This window comes from Mesoplodon mirus (genome assembly GCF_964341445.2).
Source record: "Mesoplodon mirus genome assembly, chromosome: 6".
Classification (NCBI taxonomy): Eukaryota; Metazoa; Chordata; class Mammalia; order Artiodactyla; family Ziphiidae; genus Mesoplodon; species Mesoplodon mirus.
The window spans coordinates 74,444,446-74,466,873 of NC_138982.1; the positions used below are offsets into that span (position 1 = coordinate 74,444,446).

The following is a 22,428-nucleotide window of genomic DNA, read 5'->3' on the forward strand; positions in this document are numbered from 1 at the left end:
CGCCTGCCGAGGCAGGGGACACGAGTTTGATCCCTGGTCAGGGAACTTAAGATCCCACATGCAGCAGAGCAACTAAGCCCGTGTACGACAACTACTGAGCCTGTGCTCTAGAGCCCACGAGCCACAACTACTGAGCCCGCGTGCCACAACTACTGAAGCCATGCGCCTAGAGCCCGTGCTCCACAACAAGAGCAGCCACCGCAATGAGAAGCCCATGCACCACAATGAAGAGTAGCCCCCGCTCACTGCAACTAGAGAAAACCCACGCACAGCAACAGAGACCAACACAGCCAAAACTTAAATAAATAGATTTAAAAAGAAAAGAATTTCTAAATAATGACTTTCATGTGTAATTTTTTTGTTCATCTTTTCATGTTTTGTTCCTTTCTCTCTGTCTCTGGGTTTTTACTGACCTGGGTCCGTCTTAAAAGTACGATTGTAATTGGAAAGCAGCTGGTACCAGTGATCAGTTTTGAAACCCTCCTTCCCACTGAGGCCTCTGCCCTCTGCCCACCAGCTTCCTCCCCACCAGTGCGCAAGCGGAGGCCTTTCCGGCCCCCTGCTTTCAGAGTGTAGTCAAAGTATCTTCCCTTCTTTAAAAGTCCTTAAGGAAGCAGGGGACTTTGTTTTGTGGATATTGTTTGTCGACTCGCCCAGTGTCTTTGTGGGTCATGTAATGTACATTCAAATAAGAGATTGTTTGGAAAGCTTCATGCCTTTTTTTTCTTAAACATGATTTTAGTTATAGTTGCTTTAAATCTTTAAGCGGTTTTGTTGTCTTCTTTTAGGAGCTTACTCCGTGGTGACTGTCTCGAGATAATCTGCATTGTAATCTGTGAATAGTGACCGGCAGCAGCAGGGTTTCGGGGCTTGGCGCTTCCCTTGGACCCCACAGTTGCATCGGCCAGGTTTTCATTGTTTCTGGGAAGTCGGAAGAAGCGCCCAAGCTTCCGTGTGGGGCAGGTAACGTGGCAATAGTGTTAAACGCCAGCAACACAATTTTAAGTTTTAATGTCATGTTTTCTATTTCAAAAGCGGCATTATATGTAAAGAAACTGATGTGACATTAGTATTTGTTTGCAGTGGTTTAAGCTTTAGCCCAAGATTTCTTGAAGAGTGTCTAATTGTGTGTTAAGAATCTGATTCGGAGTACTACTTTATTTTTACATGGGTGGTTTCTTTAGTGCATTTACGATGACGTTGTATGTTGTCTCTGGTGAGAACTGTGTTTTGTAGAGGAGAGTCCTTCCTGCAGAAAGACTTGGGTGACCAGGACAGTGGCGTGGTCCTTGGTGGCACAGGTGCTGATGTCACAGCTACTCCTGCAAGCTTCCAAGTGGCCTGGGAGAGTGTGGGTCCAGGCCCAGGGTGGGGGAGTTGCAGACCTGGACATGGAAATGGGAGGTGACCATACTTAGTGGGAACCAAAAAGAGAGTTCAGTTACGTGTGATTTTTAATTTTGTATGTTTTCTGTTTGAAGGTTTCCATTCTGTACTAGTCCTTCCCCTGGGATGGCTCATGGCATAAAACCTGAGTCATCGTTAGCATTTAAATGTAATTGAAGCCCGCGCAGCTTGGGAAAAACTTCCCAAGGTCTATACTATCTTTTTCAGGCTTTTTCATTTTAAACAGGAGTGAAGTTTTCACAAACACGACCGTTTAAACAGTCTGTTAGAAAGAGGAGAGAAGAAATAAATACCACCGGTGCTGCGTGGGTCAGAATTTTCTCAGTGTCCTGATCGTCTGCTGCTGCAGACCCTGCGTGCAGAGCTGGATGGGCCCATCTTGTGTCAACACAGTCGTGGCTCGGGAATCTGGGCAGGGCTCAGCGGGGGCTGGGTGTGGGTGTTCAGGGTCCGAATCCCCCATCTCCACGTGATCCCTCCAGCAACGTGGTCAGACGTCTCACACGCAGCTCGGGGCTTCCAAGCACTAGGCCCAGAGCCAGCACGGCGTTCTGTCCACCGAGCTCTGCGGGCAGAGCCAGGTGGGCCCCGCGTCTCTGTGCGGGCGAGGCCGAGGCACCCGCCACCCTGTCCTGTCCTGGCAGCACTGCTGCTCGCTTCCTCTTTCCCCGCTACCTCTTGTCCAAATCCTCGTCCTCAGCAGTTGACAGATGCACAGATTTGGTTTGTTAGCTGTGTGTTTCTGCTGAACATTAGCTCCGTAACTGTTACACTTTTCTTCAGAGATCACCTTGAATCCTCTCCGCGCACTTTAGGAAAAGCCTTCGGTTTTTGTAGGTGGAGAATTCTTGCGATTCACTGTGTCTGGGTTTCCTCCGTGTGGGTGGTGCCCCTTCTGGTGCACTCTCGTGGCTGGTGGGTGCCGGTCCTGGGCCTGGACCGCGGCCCTGGCTGACGCCTGGCGTGGTTTGGTTGCATTTCCCTGTTAGGTATGGACGAGGAGGATGACCCGAGTGGTGAGGACGCGCCCAAGGCCATCAAGCCCACCAGCAAAGTGTTCAGGAAGACGTGGAGGTTCCGGAGGAGCACCATCGGCAAGCGCGAGGGCGCCGGGGATGCGGAGGTGGATGCCCTGGAGCCGCTGCCCCGGCAGCAGCAGAGCCCGTCGCTGCGTCGCAGCGGAAGGCAGCCGAAGCGTACGGAGCGGGTGGAGGAGTTCCCGACCACGGTCCGGCGCCGGGGCCGGAGGGGCACCTCCGTGTCCCTAGAGGCCTCAGAGGAGCCGGCGTCCTGTCCAGTGACAGAAGCGGAGAGCGCCTCCGAGGGGAGCATGGAGAGCACCTCGGACGGGAATAGCGGTCCCAGGTCTGGCTGCACGGGTGCTAAGGAACGAACGGCCTCCTCGGTAAAGGCCAGAGGGCGTGGCGACGAGATTGACACCTCCAATAGCCACAGTGACGGTTTGACTTTGAAAGAACTCCAGAATGGCCTGCGGAGAAAGCGCGAGCAGGAGCCCACCGACAGGCCCCCAAAGGGCATCCAGAACCGTCTGAGGAAGAAGCATCGGGAGGAGGACCCGGTGGAGACCGTGGATGCTGAGGCAGGCGATGCGATGGAGGGTTCGCGGCCCGTCCCGCAGGAGCCGGAGGCCGACCTGGGGGCTGCGTCCCAGGCGGCGAAAATGGACAGAGAGAGCCAGCTGGAAGGGAGGGCGGCCCCAGGGGGGAATGCAGAGGAACCCGGAGACGCAGTCCGACACAAGCCCGCATGTGAGGTGTACGACCCCAATGCCCTGTACTGCCTGTGCCGCCAGCCTCACAACAACAGGTGGGTCGTGGGGGGATGAAGTGGCTGCCCAGGCTTCCGGGGGGGAGTCCGAGGTGTGGAAAGTGCCAGAGAGGGTTTTCCATTCGTCTTAGTTTAGAGAGTCCCAGGGTGGCCTGAATGAGGGACTTGTTCTCTTGGGAAAGACGAGCAAGTCATTGTCAAAAAACAAAAACAAATATGGCATGGGTGGGCACTGCCAAGAGCCACACCCTCCACCGAGGTGGGGGCTGGCGTGGGACATTGGCTGCCTCGGTCCCAGCAGCCACGGACAGGGCGGCCTGGACCAGAGAGGATCTGCTGTCCCAGAGAGCTCGCTGGGTGACGCTGCTCCAGAGCGGCTGCGACTGGGCTGTGGTGTGGACGTTGGGGCAGCTCAGGGAGGGGGCGGGTAAAGGCATGGCTGCCCTCCTGTGGACAAGAACTGTGGTGTCCAGGGCAGAGTGCTCCCCTGAAAGAAAAGAGGAAGCAAATTTGATTGAATGTTAGTAAAATTGAGAGGGGCACGTGGATGCTCTTTATTCTGTTCCGTCCACGTGTCTGTAATATTTTTGTTTTTTTCATAATAGAATGTTGAAATTTGACTTGTGTTTAAAATTGAGTTGGTCTCTCACTTTCCATTCCTAATACTAATAATAATCTCCATTCCTTATTTTATCATTCCAGGTTTATGATTTGCTGTGACCGATGTGAAGAATGGTTTCATGGCGACTGTGTGGGCATTTCTGAGGCTCGAGGGAGGCTCTTGGAAAGGAACGGGCAGGATTACATCTGCCCAAACTGCACCATCCTGCAAGTGCAGGACGAGCCCAGCTCCGAGACCACAGGCACGCAGGACTCGAGGTCGAGACCTGCAGATGCCGACGGCATGGACTGTACAAGTATAGGAATCGTGGAGCAGAAATCGAATGAAGACCAAGGAATTAAGGTTAGAATTGAGAAAGCTGCCAACCCAAGTTGCAAGAAAAAACTCAAGATACTCCAGCCCGTAAGTACCTGTCTCCCAAGGTCAGCGGTAGAGGTGACTGTGGAGCCCTCAGCTGCCGTTGGCAGAAACATCAAGACAGAAGCGTTTGTTTCCTGAGATAAGTTAGCTCTTCCCAGGAGTGGCATTGGGCGCGGGGCTGGGCTCTGCGAGCTCCCAGGTCCATGCACCTGCTTAAGGCTGGCACGCCTGTCTATTCTTTCTCTATGTTTGTTAATCATATCTATCTCCTATGCTGTTATTACTGACTTAACATTTTCCATAAGTGGACTCACTTTTGTAAGTCTTCCCTTAAGTTTTCTCATGAATGGATCCGGAGTTTGAAGTACATATGTGAACAAACAAAATTATTTTTGAGTCACAGGGGCACGTGTGCACCTATAGTACCCGTCAGCGCCTTGAGAGAACCAGTGGTCTAGTCCCTTCCTCGCAGCAAGATGCCAAGGCCAGCGGTGGTGACCGCACGGGTCCCCAGGCTGACAAGACAGCTGCGGCTGGCACGCCCTCTGTTATGGTGTTCTCCCACTCACCAGTGCTTGTGCAGCTGTGTTTTCTCCTTTCCCAACTCTGTTCACTCGTGTCTCCTGCCCAAGGGCAGGATTTTTTGTCATGGATTCCGTGGATCTTGAGAGCTGTCTGAGGCTCTCATGATCGTCCTACTCAGAGCATGTTTTCACCCCAGGCCTTCCTTGAATTGGGGGCCCATGCCGCCCCCACAGCCTGTGCTCTAGCCAGTGTTGGGCATGCAGACGCCCTTGCGGTGGCCGTGTCCTAGCTTCCCGCCGTCTCCCCCTTGCACTGAGGTAGCCTCGAGGGCTGGACCGTTTAAATTTTACCTATCATGGGCGTATGAGGAGGCATCGAGTGGAAGTATGATGAGAACTGGTAAGGAAGAGAATGAATGGAAATGGAAGTCAGTAGGAAACGTCCTGTGATTGCTGATGTGTTTGAGACTACCCAGAAACTTAAGTATTTCTCTGAGTAAAACTTGGATTCTGTGGAGGAAAAACAATTAAGTGCATAATTTGAGATTTAAGATTTTGCTCCAGTACATTGGAGGGGTATGTTCATGTATGTTATTAGTCTCGACCACCAGAACATGCTCTAGTGATCATGGACAGCTGTGTTCAGCCCTTGTAGTGAACCAGGTTCCTACCGCACGGCAGGCAACCACAGACTTGTTCAGCAGCTTAAACAACACACATTTATTAGCTCCGAAATCCAGGCCTGGCTTAGCTGGGCCCCCTCTGCTCTGGGTCTTCCAAGACTGCCCTCCAGGTGTCTGTGGGGCCTGAGGTATCAGAGGCTCGGCTGGGGAAAGATCCACTTCCAAAAGCTCTGACTTGGTTTAGCATGAAAAATATATCCCGGGCAATTTTTGTGGCCTGATAATAGCAAAAAGTGATCTGTTGTTTCTGAGAGCCACGTTTAACTGGGTGTCCTGGGTGTCATCTCCCAACCTTGCCCGCCGAGCCTAGGCATGGGCGCCCTCTCAGCAGAGGCAGCAGTGGAATCCTCTATCTTCTGGAGGCTCAGTTCCTCTTTGAAGGGTTTTCAGTTGATGAAGTTGGACCCTTTGGACTAACTCAGAATCCTCTCACTTGGGATCTTAATTCGTTGGTAAAATCCCTGCCCATTTGCCCGATAAGGGAACCTACTTGTGGTGTGAAACCCCATTGTGTTCAGAAGTGCGCAGCGTGAGCGCCGGGTCCGCTTAGGGTTCCGCCCTTCTTGCGTGGCTGAAGGGCAGGTAAGAACCCGAGGGCCTTCCTCAGGGGAGGTAGATTTGTGTGTTTTGAATAAACAAAGGTACATGTTTATTCATAGTTTTTTCATACATGATTAAAAGCAGTCATCTCGGTACCATAAATAGTTATGTTACAAAGTGCCATACCCACCTAGTGGGTGAGTACACTGAAGCCACGTCTGATCCTGCAGGTCCTAGAGGCGCCTGGTGCCGCCAGATGCGTTGGCCCCGGGTGCTCGAGCGTGGCGCAGCCCGACTCTGTCTACTGCAGCAGCGAGTGTATCCGGAAACACGCCGCGGCCACCATGCGCTTCCTGAGTGCAGGGAAAGAGGAGAAACCAAAACCTAAAGAGAAACCCAAGACAAAGCCGGAAAAAATCATTCTTCAGAAATGGAGCGTTCAGGTAAGTTGACTGAAACCAACCATTTGTGTAGTTCAAACCATGAGCGTCTGGAGGTTACAGGCTCGGTGGGTTGATTTGGAGAGTGTAGGGCACACAGGCCCGGACGGGATGCAGGCACCTTCACACTGCCCTCCGCCTTGCCCACCAGTGTTCTTGTCGAAATGACAAATAGGCACGTGTTCTCATGTTTTCCTTCTCCGCCTCCTGCCGAGGGATTAACTGATAGAAACGTGGGAACCGGCTGCTGCGTGGAATAGCTCTCCACCCACACGCCAGCCCCGCTGGGAGGAGAGTGGTCCCTGCTGGAGTCTGTGCGGGGAGTTGACACACAGTCAGCGGGGTGGCCAGTGGGTTCTGGGGGCACCGCACTGAGTGGTGGGGTACAGGGATGTCGTTTGTACGCCTGTCCTTTCTCCACGTGCTGTTGTGTCTGCAGCTCCTGCCTGTCCGTGCTGCTTGGGCGCGTTCTCACACGGGTCCCCGGTCTGCCGTGCTCTCCGCCTTGCTTCACTGCCTCACTCCACGGCCCCTCGGATATCCTGGCGGCCTAGCGCCTCATCAGGATGCTAGGTTGACGGGTTGTTGTGTCAGGGACCTTCTCATCGTTCGGATGTTGATGCGGGCCTGCTGGATGTCGGGGAGTAGCCAAGCCCTCTGCTGAGCAGATGCAGTGCATTGGGCTTAGGATGGTCCAGGAGCTGATTGAGTCGTGACCCTCACTGCAGAGTGCAATGCGCAAAGGTTAATTTCTGACCTCGTTCATGATTGTTGCTTTACTGATTATCCAGGCAGGCATTAAAATCTCTTCTGTGCACAAGAGACCGGCTCCAGACAAGAAGGAGAACACAGCGAGGAAGGTGGCGGTAGTGCCTCCAAGGAGTGAGGTCCTCGCTAAGGAGCCGCCCTGTGAGAGCAGCACGCCGTCATGGGCCAGCGACCACAATTACAATGCAGTAAAGCCAGAAAAGACTGCCGCCCCCTGGCCGCCACTGTTGTATAAATGTATGTATCACCCGGTGGGGGGAGCTCTGGACCCTTCCCGGTCTTTCTGGACGGCCGTGCACTCGGGCCTGTCCAGAGCTAGGAGTTCTAGCCGTGTTTTCTGCTGCACCTGCAGAGATCAAAGCCCTTGCCCAAGTCCAGGAGGCCTCCTGAGCCCCGCGTGCCCATCCTTAGTCTGTCGGGACTTCCTGTCCGTGTTTCCAAAAAGCTGTACCAGCCCCGTTGCTGAATGTCTCACCTCCGACGACTGATGTCTTTAATCGCTTTTCTTTATTATCAGGCTCTGGTAAGTATGTGTAGTATCTTCAGCAGAATCTGACAAGGGGGCGCGCTGCCCGGCACTCAGGGTCCGCCGTCATCCAGGTGTTCACCACTGCGCCGTCACCGCCGCGGGCTCTCCACGCGGGGGCCTTTCCACACAGTCTGCTCCCAGCACACGTGACCCTCACTTCTTTGCATATTGTGGGAGCCTATTACTATCAGCACAGTAGTGTTGTAGCTGATTTTCAACTGAAGCATGATTTGCAGGAGTTATATTATTCTTGACCAAACCGGAATTTTTTTTATGTCCAATTCACATACTACACACAACATAAACACACATGCCAGCCTTGAAGGCTGTTTACCCTGCTTCCCGTGCTTGAAAGTAAGTGAGCACAATGTCTCTCCACTCTGAGCAGCACCCAGACCAGGAGTCTTGGCGTGCACTGCTGGGTCATGCCACCCAGGCTTCAAGTTCAGACAGACCTTTGCAATCCCAGATGAGATCATGCAGCTTGAATCTTTTCTCTTTCTTCTTTTTCTCAGCTCATTCTCCAAAATTAAATTTTAGAAATTTAAATTGCTCTGGGGCACATCTTATTCTTATTTTTCTATGATTAAGGTCATTTTGTGTTTTTATTTATGCTATCTTTTATACTCTTGCAACTTTTTTAAAAAGCACAAGAGGTTAAATGGCCCTAAATTCCAGGATTATAGCCACGTGCTGCTTCCTCCTCTCAGCCGGCTGTTTAGGCCAGTGGCCTGAGGGAAGGCCTCGTGGATGTAGTGCGGTTAGAAGACTGCATAACTAGATGCATTTTGAGAATGTAAATGACCCAAGACCTAAGAAATGGCGTTGCAAGTAAACTGCCAAGCAATACTGTGTGTGTGTATGTCTATATACAGATTTATTTGTGTATTTATTTTTGGATTTTTGGAGTGAGTGGTTAAATATAGAATTAACCAGTTGCTATATTAAAATGAGTCTCAATACACCTCAGGTTGTTTGAACCAAGAACTTCATGCTAACAACGTGTCGCAAACATCCATCAAGTTATAGCACCTCTACACCGTAGCGCCTCTACAGGGGTTACGAGTGGACCTAAATATAAGCATCGCCCAGCTGTGAATGGGTGGGGAGCCGTCATGTTGGAATCCTGGGCTGAATGTTCTCAGTTGGTTATAGGCACGTGACAGAATGAAAGGGAAACCGAGGTGTAGCCACAAAACCCTGGGTGATTGATTTCAATTCAGTTGATTTCCATCTCTGTCGACCAGAATCGGGAGACTGCCCCCAGGCTCGGAGTGTGGAGTCAGATGTAGGGCGCACAGTGAGAAAGGAAAGCTGGCGGGGTTTGGGGGAGGGGTGGGTGCTTACTTATCCCCAGTTCTGACTTCCCGGTTTTTGAGGGAAGATTGGGGTGGAGGGGCGGGGAGCCCGGCCTCAAGGAGGTGGTGGCTCTGCTCACAGGCCGGGTTTCTCTTCCCTCTGTCCCACCCCCCTCCTCTGCACATCACCTCCTCACTGACCACCTTCCCAGCGCATTTTTTTAAATTAGTTTCTGCTTTATAACAAAGCGAATCAGTTATACATATACGTCTGTTCCCATATCCCTTCCCTCTTGCGTCTCCCTCCCTCCCACCCTCCCTATCCCTCCCCTCTAGGTGGTCACAGAGCACCGAGCTGATCTCCCTTTGCTATGTGGCTGCTTCCCACTAGCTATCTACCTTACGTTCGGTAGTGTATGTGTGTCCATGCCTCTCTCTCGCCTTGTCACAGCTTACCCTTCCCCCTCCCCATATCCTCCATTCTCAAGTAGGTCTGTGTCTTTATTCCTGTTGTACCCCTAGGTTCTTCATGACGTTTTCTTTTCTTAAATTCCATATCTATGTGTTAGCATACGGTATTTGTCTTTCTCTTTCTGACTTACGTCACTCTGTATGACAGACTCTAGGTCCATCCACCTCATGACAAATAGCTCAATTTCGTTTCTTTTTATGGCCGAGTAGTATTCCATTGTATATATGTGCCGCATCTTCTTTATCCATTCATTGGATGATGGACACTTAGGTTGTTTCCATCTCCGGGCTATTGTAAATAGAGCTGCAATGAACATTTTGGTACGTGACTCCTTTTGAATTATGATTTTCTCAGGGTATATGCCCAGTAGTGGGATTGCTGGGTCATCTGGTAGTTCTATTTGTAGTTTTTTAAGGAACCTCCATACCGTTCTCCATAGTGGCTCTACCAATTCACATTCCCACCAGCAGTGCAAGAGTGTTCCCTTTTCTCCACACCCTCTCCAGCATGTATTGTTTCTAGGTTTTTGGATGATGGCCATTCTGACTGGTGTGAGATGATATCTCATTGTAGTTTTGATTTGCACGTCTCTAAGGATTAATGATGTTGAGCATTGTTTCATGTGTTTGTTGGCAATCTGTATATCTTCTTTGGAGAAATGTCTATTTAGGTCTTCTGCCCATTTTTGGATTGGGTTGTTTGTTTTTTTTTTTGCTATTGAGCTGCATAAGCTGCTTATAAATTTTGGAGATGAATCCTTTGTCAGTTGCTTCATTTGCAAATATTTTCTCCCATTCTGAGGGTTGTGTTTTGGTCTTGTTTATGGTTTCCTTTGCTGTGCAAAAGCTTTGAAGTTTCATTAGGTCCCATGTGTTTATTTTTGTTTTTATTTCCATTTCTGTAGGAGGTGGGTCCAAAAGGATCTTGCTGTGATTTATGTCATAGAGTGTTCTGCCTATGTTTTCCTCTAAGAGTTTGATAGTTTCTGGCCTTACATTTCTGTCTTTAGGCCAGTTTGAGCTTATTTTTGTGTATGGTGTTAGGGAGTGATCTAATCTCATACTTTTACATGGACCTGTCCAGTTTTCCCAGCACCACTTACTGAAGAGGCTGTCCTTTCTCCACTGTACATTCCTGCCTCCTTTATCAAAGATAAGGTGACCATATGTGCGTGGGTTTATCTCTGGGCTTTCTATCCTGTTCCATTGATCTATCTTTCTGTTTTTGTGCCAGTACCACACTGTCTTGATGACTGTAGCACATTTACGTCTCAGAAGTACGTGGATGGATAGCCACAGCTTGTAGCCTGCATAAGGGACATGCTGTTGAGCTAGTTGCTTCTGATCATTTTCTGTTATCCCAGAAATGTCATCTTCCCAAAAGATGATTGGGAGGAGTGTAAAAGGTCGAAGGTAAACACCGGACTTGAGCCTCGGTGAGCAGCAGCTGTGCCTCTGCCTCTTCCCCAAACCATTACTTGACAGTGGCAGTGGCTGTGGACCTTCCGCGGGTCCCCACACACAGGCACAATGGGAGGGGGCCCCCCGCACACACTCAGCAGAGCCCTGCATCCCCACCACGCCCCCACCCGCCTCCCTGGCTGCAGAGCGTGATATGTTTCTGGGTGCAGGTGATGCCGGGACCGCTCTTCGGAGGGGGCGTTTCCCATGTTGCCCTGGACTCGGGTCAGGGCTTGGGTGGATCCTTAGGCAGCCAGTGTGCGGCCCCTGGAGGTGCTCTGCCCCCACCCCACTTCTCCCAGGCCATTGGCACTGGCTTTGGGTTGTGGGTTCAGGGCAGCCTTGCATGAGCATCGTGGGCAAGACCTTGCTACACAGAGGCTCTGACCTGCTTCTCTCGTGGGGCAGTCAGTAGATCTTAAGGTCCTCACAGTGATGGGATTAACACCCACTTGTTCTCTGATGAGTTTTTTAAATTGTTTTTCAGACTTTCTGAAAACAAAAACAGTGTAACTTAGGGAAACAGTTGCCATTGTATTTCCCCCCAGGTCCCTGTGTCTCGTAGTCCTCCTCATGGTTTCTCTTCATTTCCTCTTCATCGCCTCTCGTTACTGTCCAGGCACAGGCACGAAGAGGGCTGAAGATGTTCTTCTAAAGTGGCCCTGGTTGCTTAGGGTTTGGAAGTGGAATTGTGTTAGGCATAGGTACATGTTCCCATGTTTGGGGCTCCCTAAATGGCTCCGAGATGACTTGAAACTCTGGGGACCTGAATAAATTTTGACTAGAAAATCCGATTTCTGCAGTTCCGTGTAGGTTTGAGAATTGAAATGGGGACCCCTGGCAGAACCTGTGCACCCAGGTCCAGTGATGTGTTAGCATCCTGCCCTGACGTAAGCGTTGCCCCGTGGTCTCCGTGTGCCACACGTCCGGTTCCTGTGCTGTGGCGAAGTGGATCTGGGGGCGCGGGTTTCACAGGGATCGGTGGTGTGAGTTCCGGGAGCACGCTTCACAGGTAGTAAGAGAAGACAGGTCCCCATGGTGACATAGATGGGGGGCGCTGCCTGGACCAAGGGGTGTTTGGTAGGAATGGAACGGTGGGAGAGGCATGTTTTATCAGCTACACGAGCTGTTTTTCTCTGTCTCTTCCAGATCTGCAGTGGCAAAAAAATGTGGGTGGGGACAAAGCAGCCTTGTACATCTCACCAATTTCCTCCCCCCATTTGGAGAGAGAACCAAAACTTGTCCTGATGAGGATTTACCTTGACAGCTGTTTTTAATGTTATCCAAATACCTGGAATTTTCTTGGTCATTGGCATTCTCTCGTATTTTTAAGTGTTTTACTTTTTACAGGTTTTTTTTTTTTAATAGACAACTGTTCAGAAAGTTAGTGCAGGGAAGGTTTTGCATGTACATGTACTTTTTCTGACAGAGACCCTCAGATGTATCCTGGCTGCCCCCCTTAGTTCTTGTGCTTTAGCGGGGGGTCGGGGTAGAAGTTTCTAGCAGGATTGGTCCTGCTCACCTCACCTGCCCTTTGGCCTTCATGTGGCCTCTGGGGCTCTGCATCTCCTGTGGCACTATTCACAGACGGTCCCGCGGCAGAGTCCCTTAGGTGGCATCGAGTCCCATGGGATCTTTCTGAAGATGCAACTGTAAACCCTCCCACACGGTGTAGGAGTCTCAGGTATACTTGAAGCTGTAAAGTAATGTTTTTGATTTTTTGCGTGTTGCACCTCACCGTGCACATAGTCGTAGTCCTACCTTCTGAAAGTTAAAGAAGTAAACCTGGAAGATCGATAAGAAGGGTTTCCACTTTGATTTCTGTCAACGAAGGTCGGGGCGTTGCCATGCACCTGGGGGCGACAGCAAGACGAGCACAAAGGTAACGGCCGCTAAACCCGCCGGGGTCAGCAGGTGCCGCGGGCTCTGTGCCCCAGAGTCTTATCACGCCCTCGACCCCCTCATGTTGCTTGAAGTAGCAGATGGCGCAGGCACAGATAACAGTTACAGTTGAACCTTGTCAAAGTGGTGACAGTGCCTGTTGGCGGGTCTTGGAGATGAGGGAAAGCAGCAGCTCTACTTGCAGCTGAGCGTCAGGTCTGGCGGCCCGTCCCCGCCAGTGCAGTTGGCGTAGACAGGAGAGCGGAACGCCTGCCTCACACACAGCCTCGGCCCCGTTTCCTTCTCGTGGTTCGTGCTGGAGGGTGATGTGACCATTTTTTTCATATATTACCAGTCCAGCGTGAATTGGGTTTTGGTTTTCAAAATCTGTGAAACTCTGAAAAGAAGGAAGGGTCCATTTGCCTCCGGAGGCGTACTTGGTTTTTTGCAAGCTTGTTACGGCCAGTTCTGTGCACCTCTCTTGAGGTGTAAGTCGCTCACATACTGCACATCAGTAAGAAGAAGTCAATCTGGACAAGCTTTGTGTAGCCCCAGATCATGGCAGTTTGGCTGTGGACCCACATACAGACCCCTAGCGATGGAGGGCAGCTGGCGTGAGGGCCCCAGAGATGGAGATCAGGCCTCCCAAGTCTTCGGTGGGGATTGTCTCTGTTTCTGTGTAAGCATAACTTCTACAGGAATAATTCACTGCAAACTATTTAAGCAAAGGCACAAAAGTAAAATGGTTCTCTCTTGCTACTTGACTTTTCACACTAAAGTCTTGACAGCCAAGAAACAAAGTTGTAATGAGAAATGTCTTCGTACACGTGTCAGGCTGAGCTGAAATTAGAACTGATGTCACAGTGAGCAGAGTCCACTCCCCCCAACCCCTGCCGCTGGTCCACTGTGTCCTCTGAGCCCTGGCTGGTCCCGTTACGTTACCCGGGCCTTGTGGCGGTAGCTGCCTCGGCCTCACCACTGAGCCTGGGTGGATCTGGGGCCCTGTGGGAATGGCGGGGGGGAGGGGACGCTCCGACCTGCACCCCGTGGGCTTGCTTGGCGCCTGGTCACATCCGAAGCTCTTCGATTCCTTTGGCATTTACAGCCAATCATTCTGAGTAGTGTCTCCCCCCCTGCCCCCCACCGTGTCAGTGTGACTGAAAGCCTCATATCTGGGGATTTTTAGGGTAACTTGGCACCTCTTTGGGGCAGGACGAAAGGTATAAAGCAGTGACCGTCCCTCAGGGTTTCTCACTGGTCCCTGTGAGGGCCCACCCCGGCAACGGCTGTCCCTGAGCTGTGACTGGGCGGGAGCCACGCGATGCTGTGCTGTGCGGTGCGACTCGGCTCTTGCCAGGCGCCGGTTCCTTGTGCTGCTGCACAGCACTGGCTGCTCCCAGTAACACAGCTTCCACTCCCTTTTCCTCCTGTCCCCTCGAAGGCCCACCAGTGCCACCCAGTGGCCAGCAATGCCATAGCAGCATGGCCCACCTTGCCGTGTGGCAAGGCCCCCAGTTTCATGCTTCCTGGGAAGTTAGCCAATTAGATTGTTGCTGGTCCCTGAGCGCACCGGCCTGCCTGGTTCCTGCCGGGCTTCACCACAAACAACTCGTTTCCAGTAGAAACCAATGGCCAGACGCAGCAGAAACGACGTCATCTGGGGCGGTGGCCTGGCCACCGGCCAGCCTTTCCTCCTGTATCTGCTCCCCGAGACAGCACCTGGCCTGGAACTTGGGCCACTCTTTTCCCCATCGGCAGCCCCCGGGATGGCCCAGACTGGGTGTACATTCCGAGGAGGCCGTCTCTGTCCGGCACGTGGGCAGGTGGTCACCCTGCCTCGAGCTGGCAGCACTGGGGGCCCTGCCACTGCTGGAGCCACTCTGCCGGGGGTGGGTGGGCTGCTGTCCTGTTCTAGAACTGGCGCTTCGAGGTCGGTTGGTTACGCCTTGCTCTTCTGTGAATGTATACACATAATACAGTTAAAAGGGAATTTGGATGAAGAATTTGCAGATGTGATTTTAGCTCTACTCAGAAGTAATGCTTCTGTCGCTGTCAGACGCTTTGGCACGACATGGTGTCACTGCCATTCCAGCAGCAGCTAACCCGCATCCAGCTGACGGTGGGACCACATGCACCTGTTTTCTGTTTTGAGCATTTTTCCTCAAAGTAGAAGAGGGATAGAGCTGACTTGTTGGGGTCCACCAGTTTCCACATTTTACCAACTTTTTATTTATGTAATCATACTCACATACGCTCTGAGACGCAGGTGAGGGATAATGAAAGTTGACTTTTAAAAGCCAGAAGCAGGGGCTTCCCTGGTGGCGCAGTGGTTGAGAGTCCGCCTGCCGATGCAGGGGACACAGGTTCGTGCCCCGGTCCGAGAAGATCTCACGTGCCGCGGAGCGTCTGGGCCCGTGAGCCATGGCCGCTGAGCCTGCGCGTCCGGAGCCTGTGCTCCGCAACGGGAGAGGCCACAGCAGTGAGAGGCCCGCGTACCGCAAAAAAAAATAAAACAAAACAAAAAAATAAAAAATAAAAATAAAAGCCAGAAGCAGCTAATCTTCTAGAAGAGCAGCACAATGGTTAAGGAAAGCCATCCCCTGCTTTTTAAATAGAGTACGTTCATTTGCCGTTACCACTCTTGGATAGCAGGTCACTTTAATCACCTGTACTGTGAATGTCCTAAAATTAAGCTCCTGGCTTCTGTTTTCCCTGAATGAGACAAAACACCGGTTAGACCAGTAGGAGCGTTGATCTTAGGGAGTGAATGTGTTCGGAGTCAACAGGAATTCTCACTTGAAACAATGTAAATGTCACATGGTAAGATGTGTTTGAGGCCCCATCATGGGTGCCTCATTGAGAATTCTGGAAGCCCCTTAGGCCAGCTTTTTAGAGTTGCTTAAAAGTGTGCTACTAAAATAATCGCAGCAAAGTTTGTATAAAGTCAGTGAGTGAGCTGGTTTTAGGACTCGATTTTAATCCTGACGGGTTTGTTCCTTCATCCCCTGCTGGCAGTCACAGCTGGCACCGCGTCCCGCTCCACTCCACTCTCGTTCCTTCCCCCAAGAAGAGGGGCCTCTGTCCATTTCATTTAACTTAAGCTCTAGCAGTCTCTCCCCCCACCCCCCGCCTAGATGAGGTGCTGTGGACCCCGTTAGCCGAGGCTGAGCTGGTAAAGATAAGTTTCCATGTACTGAGGTATGGTAGCGCCTTAGGAATATGGATTTGAGCTGATGAATAATATACGTAGAAACATAGTTCTTAGCTCCTATGACGTGGCCAGTTCCTCCTTTGTCAGACAGCTGTGACTTGCTGACGGGACGTGGGTGACAGCCAGCAGGGTGGATGTCGAGCACAAGCGTGCTGCTCAGCGGGGAGCGGGTGGTCTTGGGAAAGCCTGGACAGCATAGCCCGGGGGTGCCGGCACACGTGGGGCCAGTGATTGGGACACCGTGGACAAGGGGACATAAGGTTGGGGGGGTGCTCTGTGAGATGAAAATAGGAGATTTGCAGTCAGGATTGTTGCTTGATGACAATGAAGTACTTCTGACAGGGTTCTAAGTTTTGGATGTGTGTAGCGCTGTTGCAAAGTTTCTAAAAATAGGTAATTTCACCTGTACTATGCAATGGAAAAATCTTGCGGTCCCTGGGCTTTTAACACCTGTGGCTGAACTGGCCTGACCAGTGCTGGAGGAAGGCAGTCCTGAGGGCAGCGCTCGGCCCTTCGCCAGGATGGTCACGCAGGGTGTAGGCTGTGAACGCCTTGGGGGCTCTTGTGGGGTCAGGCCTTATTTGTAGACAGGGTCTCACCTCTGTCCCCGGACTTCAGATTTTCTCCCTGCTTCACTAGGACAGTTGCAAGAAGCACCGGCAGCCGACTGGCATTGGTGGGCGTTCAACCCCTGCGTAAAATCGGAAGGCTGCTAGAGCATCTCGAAGTCTCCTGTTTAGCATGTGGGGACTCATTGCGCTGTGGGTAGTTTGAGAAAAGCCTGCGCCTGGGGAGGCGGCTTCTCCGTCGGTCCTGTGTGACGTGGCCCTAGGTGGTGTCCCTGTGCTCTCCTGGCTTGCTCCCTGGACCTGCCTGCCCCCCCCCACCCCGTTCTGCCCTGGGTCCCAGATGTTCTGGGCGGTGGGCCTGAGCGGGGCCATCTGGGAACACGCTCCAGCTCTCCGTCACGGCTCCCCATGGACGTCTGCTGGGCCGCTCGCCCCTAAGACCGAGGGACTGGTCTTAGGATGAACCTCCTTGCTTGCCTCTGACTGTAATTCTGGTAGTCTGATACAGGATTAAGCGGAATCAGTCCATGCGAAGTACTGGCATAAAGATTCTCATTTTAGCTTTGGGCTGTAATCCTTGTTTGCATTAAAAGTGCTAACCTACTGTCTTACCCCATAGCGAGCTACTACTAGAGGGGTGTGAATGGGAACGTGAATGACCGCAGGTGGCGTTCCTGCCACCGAGCTCCTAGTGTAAAAGTAACTGGTCTCCCCCCATGTTGCAGTTTTCTGCCAACATTCTATATATTTATTAACCGTGTCCAGTTGACTCTTGTCCAAGAGGACGATGAGCACCTGTGAGCCCCTAACCCCAGGGTGGACTCTCGCTAGTCCTTCCAGTGCCCCAAGGGCCCCCGAGGTGGGGCTTGGGTATGCATTCGAAGAGAATGTGTCTGATCCACCCTGGAAAGAGTTTCTAAGCCCCTGTTCACCAAAAACTGCACTGGGACTCTCCATGCGAGTGGTCTTTGAAATCTATGCCTTCTCTTGATACAGCGAAATTTGGCCTTGGAGTTCCAGGCTAAGCTAACGGTTCAGATCAAGCCTTTGATCGCTTACTGGTTTATCGGTTGAAGTAAAAGTTTTAATACTAACGCATTTCTCTCTGAAACAAAGTATATTCAGTATCGTAAATGTTGCTGGTAGCCCTGTTTACACTCCTTTTCTGAATTTAACAGTTACTTTAAAAATCCTCTTTAAATCTGTCTCACAGTGATGCCTGGTTATTAGCTTTGCTGGTTTCGGGTGCACATGCTGTGTGGGGTCCCCTGCACCCCTGCCTCACTAAGCGGCCCCTCTCCTTTCAGCCGTGAAGGAGGACAGACGCGCAGAGGCCAAGGCGGCGGTGGCGGCGGTGCCGAAGAAGGTGGCTCCTCCAGGCTCCTCGGGGGGCCTCAAGCAACCCTCGCCCAGAAGTCTCCTTCCAAAGAAGTCCCCTCCTTTTGCAAATGCGGCGGCAGCCAAACCGGCCATCAAAAAGTTGCCACCGGGGTTCAAGGGCACCATCCCCAAGAGGCCGTGGCTCTCGGCTGCCCCCTCCCCCTCGGGCAGCACTCCCTCGGCCAAGCAGGCAAGGCTGGCGCCTGTTGCTGCCACGTCTGCTTCCAGAAAGTTCCCCAGCTCCGCTGCTTCGGTGGGCGCCATCAGGAAGCCTGGGACCACCTCGGTTCCCCTGGCCTCTGCAGCCCCGGGACGCCTGGGCCCCGCGCGCCCCGCCTCGTCACAGCCAAATTCTCAAATTCGGCAAAACGTACGACGCTCCTTGAAGGAGATCTTGTGGAAAAGGTGGGCTGTTCCACTTTGTTTCTTATCTGTTGAAGTGGAAAATTTTCCACGTAAAGGGTGGTTGTTTCACGATGGCCCTGCTGTTTAAGAAAAATGTCACATGTGGGACTTCCCTGGCGTCCAGTGGTTAAGACTCCGTGCTTCCACTGCAGGGGGCACCGGGGTTCCATCCCTGGTTGGGGAGCTGAGATCCCATGTGGCATGGTAAGTGCAGCAGTTACCGTGGGGCTTTTTTCATTCCATCTAGAGTCACTGACAGCGATGACTTAATCATGACAGAAAATGAAGTAGGAAAAATTGCACTGCACCTCGAGAAGGAGATGTTTAACTTGTTCCGAGTCACAGACAGTCGGTACAAGAGCAAGTACCGCAGCCTCATGTTCAGCCTCAAGGACCCCAACGACCAGGTGCGTGTCCGACCGTCGGGAATGGGGGCAGTCCTGGCCAGGGGCTGCCCAGGCCTGGGTTAGGGCACTGGGTCCCCCTGCGGCTGCGGGTGAGTGGCATGCTGTTCCCGTGGGGCCAGGCGCTCGCCAGCTGAGGTTCTTGCCACCTGCGCGCCTGTGTGCCTGCCGGGGCCCACGCTGTCTGGACCGTCCTCTTGACCTCTTGCCTGTGTTTAGAAGCAGGGCACATACTCTGACTTTCCATTTCGCCTTGTTAACCCGCTGGCAGAAGGGATTTCTTCTACCTTTGTCCCTAACACTGTACCTTCTTCAGTCAATTGTGTTTTCTGTGAAGTGGTCTTTGTAGCAGGGTTAGTGCGGTGGGATACTGGAGATCAGCTGCCCGAATTCAGGGCCCCTGTTCTCCAAGCTTCGATGGGAGGCTCTGGGCCCTCGTCCTGCCGCGGGGCAGGGGCTTGCCTTGCTGCCCACATCCTCTCCAGTATCTTAGAGGGTTTTGAACGAGTGAACAAGAGATGTTTGTTTACAGGGGCTCTTCCATCGTGTTCTGCGTGAAGAAATCTCTTTGGCAAAACTTGTGAGAATGAAGCCAGAAGAACTTGTCTCCAAAGGGCTTTCCATGTGGAAAGAGAGATCGTCAAATCCTGTGTGTGCCGACGGGAGAGGCGGCTGCGGATGCCAGAAGCCTGACACCAACGCTGCCCCCAACCCCACCCCCGAGTGAATTAATAGCCTATTGGCATGAGAGAGTCCCCTTGGGAAAGAAGGGCTAAGGGTTCACGTTTGTCTGTCTTTTTCATCTTAGGTGATGGAGTCCGGAACTAACTTGCATAATGAGACTAAGAAGCCGACCGTTAAACCGGAAACTATTCCCGATATGGAAGATTCTCCGCCAGTATCAGATTGTGATGTAAGCGTTTAGGATTTCCAGTGCTCACGAGAATTGACAAAGATGATCCCGTTCCAGACGTTGTTAGGTGCCTGAATTACTGGGCAAGACACTGAGCTGACACAAGTGTGTGTGGTTGTATTGCTTCTCAAGTACTTGTGTTCAGTAGTCCTTTTCCTCTTTTTTCAGTGGTTCTTCATCACGTGAGATGTTTTTTCCATGGGTGCTGCTAATTTGGAGAGGGGGTGGGAAAGAGATGACCTCCTCTGCTTCTTGTGCTTTAGGAACAGCAAGAATCGGTGCGGGCGGCCCCCGAGAGGAGCGCGGTACCGCTGCTGGGCCTTGGCGGCGGCATGCTGCAGGACACGACCGGGCAGCACCGCACACACCTCTTTGACCGGAACTGTAAGATCTGCACAGGTGAGCAGATCCGGGGGGAGACTGTGGAGACCCTTCTCAGGACGGCTGCATTCATACCAAGTTACACAGTGGAAAGGCTAGAATTGTTTCTTCAAGCTTAGGAAGTGAGCCCCTACCTTTATAGTGTTGTTGTTTTAAAGCAGTGATCGTCTGTCTGCCCATGGGAAGGCTTTGCTCTCGAATGTGTGGGACTTCTCACGAAGGCCTGCCTTCTGTTCTCCAGGTCAGGTTCCATCGTCGGAAGATGAGCCAGCTCCGCAAAGACGAAAGTGGTCAACTTCTGCCAAGAAGGAGGACTCAAGGTCCAAGCGTGACAGCTCTGCCTCTGAGCCCGCTCTCAGCTCAGCCGATGATGCGGCCCCAGAAACTCTGCCTGAAAACACCTTGGAGCCAGACCTGGAAAGCGCTGCTCGCGCCCATTTGGAGGGAAAGTCCCTCCCGGTGCCTCCAGCGGACGGCCACCCCGAGCCCTCCGCCCTGGAAGGCGCCCCCTGCCCGGCCCCTGGTGGCGGCGCAGTGCTCACCACAGTCACGGTGTCCGGCCGAGACCCCAGGACTGCACCAGGCAGGCCGAGCACGGGCACGGCTCCCTCGGCAGCCCGCCCAGGCAGCGCCCACCCAGCAGAGCCCCGACAGGATGTCCCGAAGCCTCTGCCGACCTCCGTGACGGTGCCCAAGTCCATCTTGGTCAAGCCGTCCACGTTGCCCGAGCCCAGATACCTCCTGTCGGTCCCGCCGTCGCCAAGCATCAGGTGCTGCCCCCGTGTGTGTGGTCTGAGCAGCTGAGCTGTGGCCTTTCTTTCAGATGAACAAAGGAGCAGTAATGAGTGATTCAGTCGTTTGGCTCTGAAATCCACCCAGATATACAACTCTCCTCAATTTTCTATTTTAGAAAGGCATTTTTTTAAAGCTTCAGTTTTAGGATGACTAATTATCACCTTAGACATATAGTTGTTGAAAACTGGAATTTGAATTTACAGCCACCCAGTTGATTGCCTATATAGTTTATATTTCTTTGACCAGAATGTTCATATCATTATGATGAAGGTAATTAATTTGAAAAAGTAAGCTATCAAAACTTGCAGGAATTCACTTTGCTTTTATAAACACGTTAAATGAATAAATAAATAAATAAATCTTGGGGATTCTTTGGGCAGAGAAAGATTCACGTATTTTCTGTGGTTTTGTTTTACAGCATCTCGGAGTCCCAGTCCCCTCCAGAAGGAGATACCACCCTCTTTTTGTCTCAACTCAGCACCATTTGGAAAGGATTCATTAACATGCAGAGTGTAGCGAAGTTTGTCACTAAGGCGTTTCCTGTCTCTGGATATTTTGATTATCTCAGTGAGGTTAGAACCAGGAGGGAGAGAAGTGTGTGTGTGTGCATGTGCGTGCACGCGCGCGTTTTCCAAAGGCAGTCTGATCCCGCGCTGGAGTCAGGCGTGTGACCACCTTCCTGCTGAGTGTCTGGACGCACAAGCACCTCTGAAGGCAAAATAGGGGTTGCCGGGCCGAGTCAGCAGGTTACGCAGTTTGGACAGTGGCGAAAATTCAAATGAGAAATCAGACCCTCCCTCTTTTCTGAAAAAGCTGAAGCTTGTCTTCCTTCTCCCTCTGTTCCGCTAGAGCTTGTGCAAAAGCTGGGTGTGCATGTGCCCACTGCAGGTGTGGCCAGGCACGGGTGACCTGCCCTGGTGTGGAGGGGTGCACATGACAGGTCTTTTATTTTTCAAAATTAACGAAACAGCGCTAGCGTTTCAGACTTAACAAAGAGTGCTCAGTCTCTTCTGAGACATACCTGGATCTTTCCTGTATGTGTATGTTCATAAAAGACAACAGTAACACACTTTGCTAAATGTCATCCTATTTAGCAGAAGGTTATCCTCCTACCACCCTTGGGTTTGGTCACTCATAATCCCGGATGTTAGTCAACTAAGCAACATTTGACACAGTTATTGCCGCTGTGTTTGGGATAGTTGCAGTTGTCTTAGTTGTGAATCTCGGGTAGTTTGGGGTGTGTCTCTCTGTGACGGCCACGGTTCCACCGGCCATTGAATCAGAGCTCATTTCACTTAGGACCTGCCCGACACAATTCACATCGGCGGACGGATTGCCCCGAAGACAGTCTGGGATTACGTCGGCAAACTCAGGTCTTCGGTGTCTAAGGTACCTGCCCACAGTCTGACCTCTGCACCCAAGGGAGAAGGGGTTTGTTTACACACGGCTCTTTCTTTGACATCTCGTCTTGCGCGTTACTACTTAAACTGTCTGTAGTTGGTGAGATGTTTGCAGCTGGACGTTGAAGTTGACAGCTGGCTAACCTGTGAAGGGGGGTCTGAGTAGCACGACGGTGGAAGCTTTGTGAGAGCGCATGT

At 51.9% G+C, this 22,428-nt stretch overlaps 1 protein-coding gene across 1 annotated transcript in view; it reads left to right on the forward strand.

The window, feature by feature from the left end:
* The window catches only part of LOC309806870 (death-inducer obliterator 1-like), a 118,812-nt gene that overhangs the window by 86,199 nt on the left and 10,185 nt on the right, over positions 1 to 22,428 (forward strand). The window contains 14 exon segments of the mRNA XM_082625884.1: positions 789 to 963; positions 1,482 to 1,594; positions 2,397 to 3,234; positions 3,898 to 4,219; positions 6,155 to 6,367; positions 7,156 to 7,369; positions 17,860 to 18,337; positions 18,585 to 18,744; positions 19,274 to 19,390; positions 19,550 to 19,654; positions 19,918 to 20,053; positions 20,277 to 20,805; positions 21,249 to 21,402; positions 22,130 to 22,219. Of these exon segments, the coding sequence (XP_082482010.1) occupies positions 2,399 to 3,234; positions 3,898 to 4,219; positions 6,155 to 6,367; positions 7,156 to 7,369; positions 17,860 to 18,337; positions 18,585 to 18,744; positions 19,274 to 19,390; positions 19,550 to 19,654; positions 19,918 to 20,053; positions 20,277 to 20,805; positions 21,249 to 21,402; positions 22,130 to 22,219 (3,354 nt within the window). The 5' untranslated portion in view covers positions 789 to 963; positions 1,482 to 1,594; positions 2,397 to 2,398.